Genomic DNA, 13,628 nt, shown 5'->3' on the forward strand with positions numbered 1-13,628 from the left:
GAAAAGGGATTAAAAATAAACAGAGACTAGAGATGAAGTTTTCCTAATGCTACAGTAGTTGAAGACTTAGGGTCATGCCCTTATCCTCAGATTAAGCACCAATCCATCATCTTGTGCTGATGTAAAATGAGCACACAGGAGCACTCTGTCTCTTGGTGCAATGTTAGATGATTTCCTGGTGCAAAGGCTTGTATAGGTGTGTAGGCCTACTCTAGTTTTGGGGTTAGAAAGGCCTGTTTATGGTCTTGTGCAGTTAGGACATTGAGTGTTATGAACAATTAACCTTTTTGGGAGTCAGTGATGGTAGAAGGAATACTATCCCTTTTAAATCACTGCCATGACCTATTGCCCTGAAAGATTATTTTGTTTAAATTCAATTCAACAAAATTGTGGCCTTTTTGGTCATTTTAAAAATATTTTTTGTCTATCTTCATTGTTTCCTGCCCTCAGCAAATATAAAATGTACAAAGTTGGAAGGTTAATATAATTTTTTTTACCTATAATTTATCATGCATACAACCTTAATGATGTTATTCTGTACAGTCTGGTATTTAAGTCATAGCTCTAGGATTACAAGCCAAAAACAATGAATTCTATAACATCTGGATAAAACTTCCAGTAGGGAAAAAAAGAAGAAAAAGAAAAAAGAACCATACTAAGCATGCTGACATTCTGGCATTGCGACCACAGCACCAGCCCTCTTCCTTTAAATACCGGCACATGGGAAACCCCCACAATCCCGGAGAGCTATCTGCAGATGAGAGAAAAATAGTGTGTTACTTTATTAAATTGTTCTTCTCTTAAAGTAAATCATCTATTGAGAAAGACAAACAGTAGTTGGAGCATAGGAGCAGAGCTGTGTAACTGTTATTCCTATCCAATAACAGAAAGCATACTAGTGTTATGAAAAAAGGTATTTTCTCAACAACAGATGTTTTTGCTTTAGGCTCCATTTTTGAAATCTTCACATTTTCCAAAACTATTCTTCCAAGACCTAACCAAGTGAATAAGTGAATTCTCTGCAAAGTTTCTTTCTTTCTTTCTTTCTTTCTTTCTTTCTTTCTTTCTTTCTTTCTTCAGAGATGACAAAAGTGTTTGTAATTCATTTTGGCAACCAACACATTGACAATCATCCCAAGATGCTGAGCTGGGCAGCCCGTCAATGTAGCAGGACGTATGTATCACTTACTGCTGGGCTTTTCTTTTACAGTAAACAATTTTTAAACAGTATTTTGGCAAGTCATTACAGAATGTGTGCTTGTTTACTAAAGTCCTGATGGCCTGTTTTGTTGTTAGCCATTACCGGTATGTTTGTTTTCCAGAAAGGACCAGCTGCAAATGCTTTTGCTGCTTCTTCAAAACACCAGAGCATTTACATCACAGACTGCGACTGAGTTTGGTTCAGTCTCATTAATGTTTCAAGAGACAACAATGCTCCTAAATTAATGCTTAATCCTAATGCAACACTGGGACAGCTAAACTGGCAACATTATGAATACTACCTGTGTGTATGAAAAATTCTGCTAGGTTTTCTTTAAAAACACTTTGATGTTAGCTGACTGTTTAAATCATTCTGAATGTGATTTTAATATTTTAAAATGAAAACAAGTTGGATAGGATCTTGGCATTTCAACTTAGAAAGATGGCTCTGAAATATTTTAAGATTAATCAAGCAGAAGAGGTTAAAAAGAGGACAGTGGAAATACAAAAGTCTTCAGATTTATAAAAAGTTACATGCATTCAAAGAATGGGTTACAAACTTTCATGCAGAACTCTTTTCAAAGACCTAGCAGACAGAAAAAGAAGACCAAAATTGATAAAAGATAAAAAGACCCCAGACCAATGGACTAACACATCCCTCGCCCGCACCACTTCCCGCCGCCCCCATTGGCCTGGGACGGCAAACCGCGGCCAGTGGGAGCTGCAGTCGGCCAAATCTGCCGATGCGGCAGGTAAACAAACTGCCCTGGCCCGCCAGGGTGCTTACCCTGGCAAGCCACGTGCCAGAAGTTGCCAACCCCTGGGCTAAGATGTCAGGTGGGCTTGGACTTATGGCTAGCCTGAGCCCCCAGTGGTGCTGCAATGTTCACACAGTTATTTTTAGCATGCTAGCTCAAGCAGCACTGGCACTAGTCTGTTTACTTGGGCTGGGAATCACACCTCGTAACTGGAGTGTGGATATACCCAATGGAGTCTTATGTACAATAAAAGGGGAGAGAATAGTAAGGCTATGTTTAAGATAATTTATCTGATCTTTAGTCATAATCTTTGTCTGTAGTCCTGGTCTCCTAATCTTAGAATAACAGCAAAGGTGTAATCTGTTGTGACATATATTTCCCTGTATTTTTGTCACTACTGAGTGCAGAATGTATCCTATTGATCCTCACCCAAATTCTGCTTTTTGTGAATTACTTTAAGTGAAGGGGACTGTAAATGTGTGGTTTTATATGGAGGAAAAATTCGGATGTGATTTTATGAATGTATTAACTTTAAAATTAGTCACTACACCCAATATCCTAATTAGCTTTACAGAAACATGGTCTAGCGATTAAAGCACCTAACTCTGAATCAGAAGATCAAGGCTCCACTCCCAGCTATGTCACAAAACAGACTGAGTGGCTTGGGTTAAGCCATTTAACCAAAGAAACTTAACAAGATTTGAGGACTGTGGTGGCTAATCAGCTGAACATGAGCTTCCAGTGTGATGTTGTGGCTGAAAGGGCTAATGCAATCCTTGGCTGCATAAACAGGGGAATCTTGAGGAGGAGTAGAGAGGTTATTTTATGTCTGTATTTGGCATGTGCAACCGCTGCTGAAAGAGTGTCCCGGTCTGGCATCCACAATTCAAGAAGGATGTGGATAAACTGGAAACAGTTCAGAGAAGAGTCATCAGAATGATATAAGAATTAGAAAACCTGTCATATTGTAGATTCAAGGAGCTCAATCTATTTAGCATAACAAAAGAGAAGGTTAAGGGGTGATAGATTACAGTCTGTAAGTATTTTTATAGGGAACAAATATTTAATAATGGGCTCTTCAGTCTAGCAGAGAATGGTAGAACACAATCCAATAGCTGTAAATTAAAATTCAGATTGGAAATAAGGTGTATATTTTTCAACAGTGAGAGTAATTAACCATTGGAACAATTTACCATGAGTTGTGGTGGATTCTTCATCACTGACAATTTTAAAACCAGGGGTGGATGTTTTTCTGAAAGATCTGCTCTAAGAATCATTTTGGGGAAGTTCTATGACCGATGTTATACAGTAGGTCAGACTAGATTATCACAATAGTCCCTTCAGGCCTTGGAATATATGATTCTATAACACAGAGATAGGTTCATAATATTACTATCACACAAAAGTGCTCTGAGACTTAATTCATTAATGTGCATAACGTGCTTTGAAACTGTCTGATGGATTATGTCATAAAAATATGACGAATAACTACCATAACATGAAAATCTATAAACACAGTGGTGGGTTTCTTAGATAGATACTAAGTTAGGCTCCAGAATAGAATGGATCTGCATGGTATTTATGTGGGTAAAATTGGGAATTATCCTGAAGTTCAGTACCCTATGGAAAGGTTTGCTTGGTTACTGGACTGACTGAATTTACCATAACAAAACGAAGGTTCATGTTTGAGACTATGTCTTTAGGATCCCAGAAAGTATTCACAAAAACAGTTTCAAGATAATATTGTATATAAAATCATTCAGGTCAGTGTAATCACTGCTGTAACTATTGGCTGCATCAGAGAAAAAATTGGCAGATTATTTATGCTAAAGTGATAGTTGTTAAGATTCTGTCAAATACATTTTTGCAAAGAAAACAATAACTGTTATGGTTTTATTGTTTGGTATGCAATAATGAGACTCTCTATATGCATGTTTATAAATATTTCAAACAAAAATTGGCAAGCTCTGAAAAGAAATAGTGGGTTTTAATCATGGAATTTTCATTTTCTTGTCTACTCTGTGAGTGTCTTCTCATTATCCCACTCCAGGACACACATCACCCATACAAGTTAAAAATGATACAACCTGAGCTAGGCCAACATTTATGTACTGCACCATGATAAATTAATCTAAACCATTTCTATTTTCTGTGAACAAAATATTTAGTAAAAGTGCTGTCATCCACTCTTGATACTGAAACGAGCAGTGAGGAAAAATAATGCTCTAATACTGAACTTTCTTCTAGATCTCCCAATAAGATTTATTTTGCAAGTGTATTTAAAATGTAAGCTCCTTGGGGCAGGTTTTAAGTATCTTCTCCCGTCTTGTATACTCCCAAGCATACTGTGGGTGTTTAAAACAATTCAGCAGACAGATAAGCCTGTATTAAGCATCTATTTATACGACCATTTTTAAAACCTGGACACTCTTTTTGTGCCTGCCATTATTTGTAGGCACTAGTAACATTACACAATGTCTAATTACCTGATTGCTCACAGGTGAGATCTCTAACCAGCATTATTTTTACCCTCAAAACTGCAGGAGGTAGAAGGGAGACTGAGTTGATTCAGATTTAAAAGTCATGTTTACAGTTATTTTAAAAGTTATATGGGGTTTCTTTTAAATCAGGGGTCGGCAACCTTTCAGAAGTGGTGTGACGAGTCTTCATTTATTCACTCAAATTTAAGGTTTCGCATGCCAGTAATACATTTTAACCTTTTTAGAAGGTCTCTTTCTATAAGTCTATAATATAGAACTAAACTATTGTTGTATGTAAAGTAAATAAGGTTTTTAAAATGTTTAAGAAGCTTCATTTAAAATTAAATTAAAATGCAGATCCCCCCGGACCGTAGGCCAGTACCCGGGCAGTGTGAGTGCCACTGAAAATCAGCTTGTGTGCCGCCTTCGGCACGCATGCCATAGGTTGCCTACCCCTGTTTTAAATTATTTTGCAGTGAAATGTCCTTTAAAAACAAGGATAATTATAGTTTGAATGAGTATGTCTGGTCTCTAAGAAAAAACAAGTTTGGATCTCAGAAACCACTCTAACAGAATCCTGAATTGGAAGTTCAATAAATATTGACATATAAATCCTGAAAACATTCAGGAATACTTTATGGATACATTATGAAAGATTGTATAGCAAATCATTGTACAGCATATAATTGTAAAAGAGCCAGTCTATTGTATATGAAGCAACTAACAAGACATCTTACAATTCATTAAAGGGATGTCGATCAGGCAGAACTCTTCTCTCTATGCAACTTCACACAAAGTGAGTAATTCTAGGTGATGGGATGAAGCACTGAATAAAAGCTGAAGTGGAGTGTAACCCCATTCACTGTTAATGAAGCAGATATATCCTGACGTGTAGGCTAACAATTTACAAAGATCCCACAGCACATGTGTAGCAGAGGGAATAGCCAGAAAGAGCATACCGAAAGGGAGCTGCTGTCAAAAGAGCTAATGTCTCACATTCAGGCTCAATTCTATTCTACTGAGGTTTATCGGCTCTTCATAGGCCACTGTGCATTTCTAATACCATTCAATATACAGAGGAAGGGCTCCTTGAGGTATAACAGAACTGAAGCATGCCATCCCACAACATGAGCACAAGGCCCCCAATTCTGTAAGGTACCTGAGCACATGCTTTAAGTCCCACTGATTTTAATGGTCCCTACATATGTACCTAATACTGAATAGAACAATTTGGTAAATCATGACCTAAGCAAATAAAATTAAGGGATGTTCGACTGGTTCCAAGATGCACGTCACTATTCTCCATGTGTTACAGACTGTGCAATGCGCAAAAGACACATCAGATGTAAACGAGCGAACATCCAGATCAATGGTCCAACAACACAAATCAAGGCATTGATTATGCAAAAATGCACAATGTCAAGCAGGTAAAGCATTCTGCTGTACTGTGATGAAAACAACCCCTTCTTATTGCCAAAGAACATAAGTCCTACTTCTAAATCCAGATAAAATGGAGGTAACATTGGTGTGTTTATGGAGTACTTTTTAAAAGTAATTATTTGAATTAGCTAATTCTCCATTCTGTTTATTTCTATGGGCTAGCTAGTTACCACCCACAAGGGGAAAACTATTATTAACTGAACACGGAAAAAAGTCTTTAAGAGTTTTGTAAGAATGAATTTGTTCAAAGTACACTGAATTATGTCCTTCCATCTCTTCTGGGAAACCAACTACTAGTTACGTACATTAATATTATTGCATCTGGATTATTTCATAATGCATTAATTTTCTCATGAAGGTTGTGTGTTTACTGTTATCTGATCTTGATTTTGTAATTCTGGTTTTATGGTCTTCTAGAGGCTGACAATCTGTTTTCAACTACTATTCTGTAAGGTTTTGCAGAGAGATTTTAACTCCAGCTACTCTGCCTACAGTTTTTGTAGCATTGCAACTACCTTAGCGCTTACATTTGGAATGTCCATTTTATATTCTCTGTCAGCTTCATTTGTAGTTGATGGAATTCTTTTCCTTTACTTAACTGTTCCCAGTGGGGAAAAGGGAAGATGCAAGTGGATGTTGGACTTATATAAAATGTCACGGATGATTCGATTAAGTAAGAAGTATTATCCAGAAAAAATATATATTTTTGGATTTTTGTCAACTACCCCCACCCTCATAATAAGTTTTAATTCTTTCAGCATGTTGTAATGGGGGAAAAGAGCTTCACACTCACCCTTGTCAAAACTCTCCATTCCACTGCATAGATCCCTCATGCTGATTTGTTTGGTCAGCATTTCATGGCTAAACAAGAGTTGTACAACTAACCAGAACAAATATGTGTGGATAGAAAATATCACGTGGCCAGGGTATGGAACACTAAACATACCCTATTTACTGCTTCTTTTGGTGCTTATGGAAAAAAAATATTTGGCAATGCATGTAAGAGCAAAGGATTTTTTTAGTTTGGAAAGTCCTCAGTAGCCTTTTCTTGTATTTGTTATTCCATTCATATATGTGGAATAGGCCACAGAAAAACGTTTAAAGAGGATGGGTGCTAATGTTGTCAATTTTACCCAGTTCAGTGTATTGTTTGGATCAATGTATAGGAAAACAGTGGGCCTCACTCTTCTGTGTTCTATGCTATACTTTGTATAGAATTTTATACTGTGCAGAGTGAGTGTAAAATACCACCCTTCTAGTCCGGTAACATTTTAAATTAACTTTGCACATGCATAAATGACTCCAAAAGCTGCAAAGCAGTGAAGGATCAAGGCCTCTATATTTTATTCCTTTAGCCGAGAAAGTTCCACAGTGTATTATAGTTTCTTGTTTATTTCCTGACCCTAGGGTGACCAGATAACAAGTGTGAAAAATCGGGATGGGGGTGGAGGGTAATAGGACTCTATATAAGAAAAAGCCCCAAATATCGGGACTGTCTCTATAAAATCGGGACATCTGGTCACCCTACCTGACCCAGTGTTTTTGAAGACTCATTTGCATTTATTAAAATGTTTTCTTTCTTTTTAGTTCCCAGTGATTCTCAAGTGTTATGCATAGAAACATATTCACAAGTTTTCCTTTGCAACTTCTGAAACAGAATGGTTTATTACTAAGCAAATAGTCCCTAATGCAGTCAATTTTTTTTTACAAAACTTTTCTTACATACTCATTCTAATTTATTTAACACTAAATATTACTCACTATAGCAAACATAATTCATACCGGGTGGAAAGACAATGAGTATCCAAATCACCAATGGTTTATTTTAAAGAGTACAAATCCGATTTTTTGTTTTACTGTTTTCAATAACATGCAGATGATTTATAAATTCTGGTTTGGAACACTCTTCTTTTTCTTCAGATCTCTGACAGATAGTCAACACAAATCAGTTATTACATTATGCAACGTACTATAAACATAGAGGATACTTGTTTCATTCAAATTGCTGATGGCCTTTTTCTTCTCATCCTATTTTTAAGGCGTTAAGCTACTCCAATACATACATAACTAAAAATGGATGGAGGTGAACTGTGATTTATTTTCTAGTGACTGAGTCCATCAGTTTGTATATAGTATGTGACAAACAGAAGGCAGAAATAACCTTTTAATGTACAGACCAAACTGCCAACTCTACTCAGGATTGCATTTTGTTTCAGAAATTATACTCTCCAAAGGAAAACAACTGTCATTTATATCATTTTTAACCTTTACCTTGGCTGAGGCAATTTGTTACTGAAGTGTTGTAAAATATCAGTCTCTTAAAGTGTTTCGGCATGAGTACAACTTGAAGAGAAAGAAACCTCATTCTAATTTAGCACTGACATAACTATAATATTACTAAACCCAGAGATTGTATAGTCTGGAAGCATTTTAAGTGACACTGACACTTTAAACTTGGCTTTCTTACCAAGATTGCCATTGAAAATAATAAAATAAAAATCTGATTCCAAATTGGATTTATCTTTCTCCATTTTTGCCACTTGGTTTATACGGGTCTTGCTATAAATAGAATTAGTGTTGTTGATTCCTCTTGGTACTATCTAGTTCACATGGACTAACACGGTGACCTCATAGTGTGTTCTATATGCTTATAGCACCTTTCCCCTTCCATTGCTTAAGAAACAGCATTTGGTGAAACTGAATGGCTGCTGTAACTTTATAAATGTACAATGCAACAAATATTGACCAATGTGCAATGCTACTTCTATGTAATATTGTTTAACATATGTTGTGTGCATTGTTATTCGTGAAAGGTGGCATTTAAAAAAATATTTTGATGTTATACATACATTACAAAACCCACACCTCATGCCCATTATTTCTTTTGATATTCAAGCTCCAGAGCTCCTGTCCATTTCCTTCCAATGTCTCAGTTTTCACCAATTCCTTTTACCCCAAATTCTCCATTTGTACTTCCCAATGTATTTATTGAGTCTAAATTCCCAACTTCTTCTTCTTCTTCAGTCTAGGACAAAGTGTAGAAACTGGAAACATAAAAACTCTTGGACTAGATTCTTTACGTTCATGGAAAAAACGGTTTCCCACCTTTTTGTAACAGTTGTTCTTTGAGATGTGTTGCTCATGTCCATTCCATTGTAGGTGAGGGTGTGCCCACGTGTATGGCCGTCGGAGACTTTTGCATTAGCAGTACCAGTAGGGCTGGCTGTGGCGCCCTCTCAGTTCCTTCTTGCTGACAACTCCGACAGTGGGGCAGGAGGGCGGGTAATGCAATGGACATGAGCAACACATCTCGAAGAACAAGTTAAAAAAAGCGGGTAACCGTTTTTCTTCTTCGAGTGCTTGCTCATGTCGATTTCATTGTAGTTAACTCACAAGCAGAATCCACAGCGGTGGGCTCAGAGTTCACAATCTTACAGATTCGAATACTGCTCTGCTGAAACCAGCATCAGCCTGAGCCTGCTGTCAGGGCATAGTGTGAACCAAATGTGTGGATGGATGACCAGGTCTTGGCGCGGCAAATTTCCTGGATCGGTACCTGAGGGAGGAAGACCGCCAATGACGCTTGCGCCCTAGCTGAATGAGCCATCACAATCGCTGGTGGGGGCACTTTCACCAGCTCACAGCAGTAACGGATGCAGGCTGTGATCCAGGAAGAGATTCTCTGTGTAGACACCAGGAAACCCTTCATCCTGTCAGTGACTGTGACAAACAGTTGTGTAGACTTACGGAACGGTTTCGTTCTCTTTATGGAGAAGGCCAGTGCCTGCCTGCCTGATGTCCATGGTATGCAGACTGCGTTTCTCATCTGTAGTATGAGGCTTTGGGCAGAAGACTGGAAGATATATGTCCTGACCAGTATGGAACTGGAAAACGATCTTGGGCAGAAATGCCAGGTGCAGACACAGCTGTACCTTGTCCTAAAAGAAGACCACATAAGGGGACTCTGACATGAGTGCCCTGATCTCGGAAACCCTATGGGCCGAGGTTATAATGACCAAAAAGGACACCTTCCAGGAGAGAAGCAGAAGGGAACAGGAAGCCAGGGGCTCAAAGGGCGGGCCACGTGAGCCTAGACTGCACAAGGTTCAGGTCCCAAGGAGGGACCGGGTCCTGGACATGTGGGTAAAGGTGCTTCAGACCTTTCAGGAACTATGCTGTCATGGGATGGGCGAAGACCGACCTGCTGTGAAATGGGATGGAAAGCCGGGATGGCCACCAGGTGTACTTTGACTGAGGACAGCGATGAGGCGAGATGAGAAGATGCTGCTGACATGATCCACCAGGATGTTCTTGGCTCCGGGCAGGTGGGAGGCCACCAAATGAATGGCACGTCGCATACAAAAGTCCCAGAGGCTGGGAGCTTCCCGACAAAAAGCTGAAGACCTGGAGCCGCCCTGCCTGTTGATGTAGTACATTGCGTCAGTATTGTCCGTCGGGACCTGCATCGCCTTGCCTTTCAGGTGGGGGAAGAAAGCCTGGCATGCCCGGAAAACTACTCTGAGCTCCCTGACATTGATATGAAGGGCCAGGTCGTGTTGCCAATGGCCAATGGCCCTGGGTGTTGAGCTCGCTTAGATGGGCTCCTCAGCCCAGGTCTGATGTGTCTGAGACCAAGTGAGCAAGGGCAAGGGGGTTGCGAAAGGGACTCCCTGAAGCACCAACCTGGTATCCTGCCACCAGTACAGAGATGAGAGGACATGGTTCAGCACCGTGACTACTGGATCCAAGGGGTGCCTGCTGGGAATGTAGACCGAAGTCAGCCGCACTTGCAGGGGCCTCAGAGAAAGCCGGGCATGGCTTACCATGTAGGTGCACAAGGCCATGTGGCCCAACAGTCGCAGGCACGTGTGGGCCACGGTGAGCGGTTGGTTCTGTATGTGGCCGACCAAGTCCGACATGGCTTGAAAGCTTGCTTCTGGCAGGAAGGCCCTGGATCTCATGGAGTCGAGAACTGCGCCAATGAACTCTATGCATTGAACTGGCGTTAACGTGGACTTTCCCATGTTTATTAGGAGACCCAGATTGCTACAGGTGGACTGCACCAGATTGAGGCTCCTCTGGACCTGCTCCGGAGACTTGCCCTTGATGAGCCAATCATCGAGATATGGGAAGATCTGGACCCCTCGAGGCCTCAGGTAAGCCCTTACCAGCGCCATGCAGTTTGTGAATGCCCTGGGGGGTAGAGAACAGGCCAAAGGGCAGCGCTGTAAACTGAAAGTGGTGCTCTGCCACTATAAAGAGCAAGAAACATCTTTGCCTCGGGAAGATAGAGACATGAAAGTAAGCGTCTTTTAAGTTGAGAGTGGCGTCCCAGTCCCCCAGATCCAGAGAAGGGCTGATGGAGGCCAATGATACCATGCGGAACTTCGACTTCATGAGAGACTTGTTGAGGCCCCGCAGGTCCAGGATAGGTCTGAGCACCACTTTTGGCTTTGGGATTAGGAAGTAGCAGGAGTAGAATCCTCTTCCTTGCATATCCCAAGGAACCTCCTTCATGGCCCCCAGACTGAGAAGGTTCTCAACTTCCTGAACAAGGAGCTGCTCGTGAGAAGGGTCCCTGAAGAGGGATGAGGAAAGTGGTGGGTGGGAAGGGGGCGGTCAAAAATTGCAGGGTGTAGCCCTGAGCCACTATGTCCAGGACCCAATGCTCCAAGATAACCCGTGACCAGACTGAGCGGTAAGGGAAAAGGCGGTCGAGGAAAGAGTGGGACAGATCTGGGCAGTTGGCTAGTTTGTTGCTCCGAGCGCACCCTCAAAATGAGCGCTTCTGGCCTCCCTGGTGTTTCACCGGGCCAGGCTGCGCAGGAGATCAGGATGACGAAGGGTGGTGGCGGTTGAACCCAGTGTCCCTTTTCCTCGTAGGCCCCTGTCAAGGCTGCCACTGCCTAGGTGGCGGAAGAGACTGGAATGGCTGCCTGGATGACTGAGGTGTGTGTATCCCCAGGGAACGGAGGGTCGCCCTCGTGTCCTTTAGGCTGTGCAGACCCGCATCCATTTAGTTGGAGAACAGGCCAACCTCATCAAACGGAATGTCCTGGATGGAGGCCTGTATCTCTTGGGCCGGCGGTTTGGAGCCAGGAACTGTGCCTCATGACCACTACCAAGTCGACCACTTGGGCAGCTGAATCAGCTGAGTCCCAAGCCATCTGGAGGGAGGACCGGGCTGCTGTGGTTCCTTCGTCCACCATAGTCGCGGACTCCTGGGCCAACTCCTGAGACACAGAGTCCTTCAACTTGCGGCAAGAGTCCCAAAAGTTAAAATTGTAGCAGCCCAGAAGGGCCTGATGGTTCACCACCCGAAACTAGAGGATGGATATAACATAAATCTTTCAACTGAACAAATCTAGTCGCTTTGCCTCTTTGTTCTTAGGGGTAGAAGTGGTGGGCCCGTCTGTCCCATTCATTGGCCACCGACACAACCAACGATCCCGGTGGTGGATGAGTGGATAAGTACTCGAGCCCTTTCATCGGAATTAAGTATTTCTTTTCTGCCCTTTTTTAGGTGTGTGTGGGGGATTGGAGGACGGGGTTTGCCAGATGGTTTTGGCAATATTCAAGACTCCTTTGTGTACCAGGAGCATGACCCAAGTTAGCTGCCACCTTGCAGAGCAGTGCCTGATGCTCATGGAAATCATCCGGTGGGCTAGCCCTAGAAGGTCCTTCCACTGCCTCATCCAGGGAGGTGTAGGATGATTGGATGAGGCAGTGGAAGGACCTTCTAGAGCAGTGGACGGTCCGGAGGTGTCCTCACTTGCCAGGGATGGGTACCGGCTCCTCACCCAAGGCAGTCGCTAGGACATCCTGCACCAAGGCCAGTGCTGCAGGTACTGGGGGCACTGCCTGCGGTCTGTCTCATGCAGCAACCGAGGACTCGCGGGAATGGGTTACTGACATTTTGGGAATGCCCCATGCATTCCAATATGGCCATTGGGTCAGCCACTGGCTCTGCTGCCAAGCTGGTGCTGATGCTGCTGACGTGCCCTTTGGAGCCCAATCACGTTGTCTGGGCCAGGGGCTGAATTGTGCCTCCGAGCTCAAGAAGTCGTCTCCCTCCAGCTACCGGGGTGGGGCTGTAGAATCTTGGCAACAGCGACTGACAGTGGGATGAAGACTGGTCCTGGGAGATCAATGATGCCTAAGTGAGCTTCAGGATCGGGAGCACGGTGCTGACAGCTTGTAACAACGGGCCAGAGACTTTGGTCGGCACGGAGATCAAGAACATGGTGACCTAGGGCTCTGGCTTGGCTCCAGAGACCATTGGCACTCACCTATCTTGTGTGAGGCCTTGCCGGTGGGCTTGCCCTCATGGGGAGCCACAGCTGATTCCTTTGCCAAACGTGGTATCGGATGCGGAGGAGGTGCTTTCAGTTCTCCTGGTGCTGGGCCCTTGGAGGGGGGTCAGCCATACCATCGGCCAAGGCCCTTTACTGCTCCCTGGAGTTGGTGGTGTGTGTTTACGGGGAGAGAAACTCCCCATGGCTGAGCCCTTAAGCAGGTCCGGAGTGGGCATGAGGACCGAGCAGGGTCCTTTGCCCAGAGCCCCTTGTTTGGGCTTGGCCGGTGCCACCATCTTCTTAGTCTTTTTCTTCGACACCAGTGATGGGGATCAGTGCTGGGAGGACCCTGGTGCCGGAGATGCGCTACGCACCGAAGTTGAAGTGCTCGGTTCCGATTCGGGCCGCACTGTCTCCAAAGCTGGGTGCAAGGCAGCCTTCATTGATTTAGTTGG

The 13,628-nt window shown here is 42.7% G+C and overlaps 1 protein-coding gene across 2 annotated transcripts in view; it reads right to left on the bottom strand.

The window, feature by feature from the left end:
- Positions 1 to 13,628, bottom strand: part of METTL25 (methyltransferase like 25) — a 109,102-nt gene that overhangs the window by 25,692 nt on the left and 69,782 nt on the right. For both annotated transcript variants that reach the window (XR_005587561.1, XM_039497216.1), the window contains exon 6: positions 657 to 751. Coding sequence is in view for 1 of the 2 variants with exons in the window: in XM_039497216.1 (XP_039353150.1) it covers positions 657 to 751 (95 nt within the window). In the remaining variant the exon portion in view is untranslated. The remainder of the gene's footprint in view (positions 1 to 656; positions 752 to 13,628) is intronic.

Source organism: Mauremys reevesii, linkage group 1 (assembly GCF_016161935.1).
Source record: "Mauremys reevesii isolate NIE-2019 linkage group 1, ASM1616193v1, whole genome shotgun sequence".
In the NCBI taxonomy this organism is placed as follows: domain Eukaryota; kingdom Metazoa; phylum Chordata; order Testudines; family Geoemydidae; genus Mauremys; species Mauremys reevesii.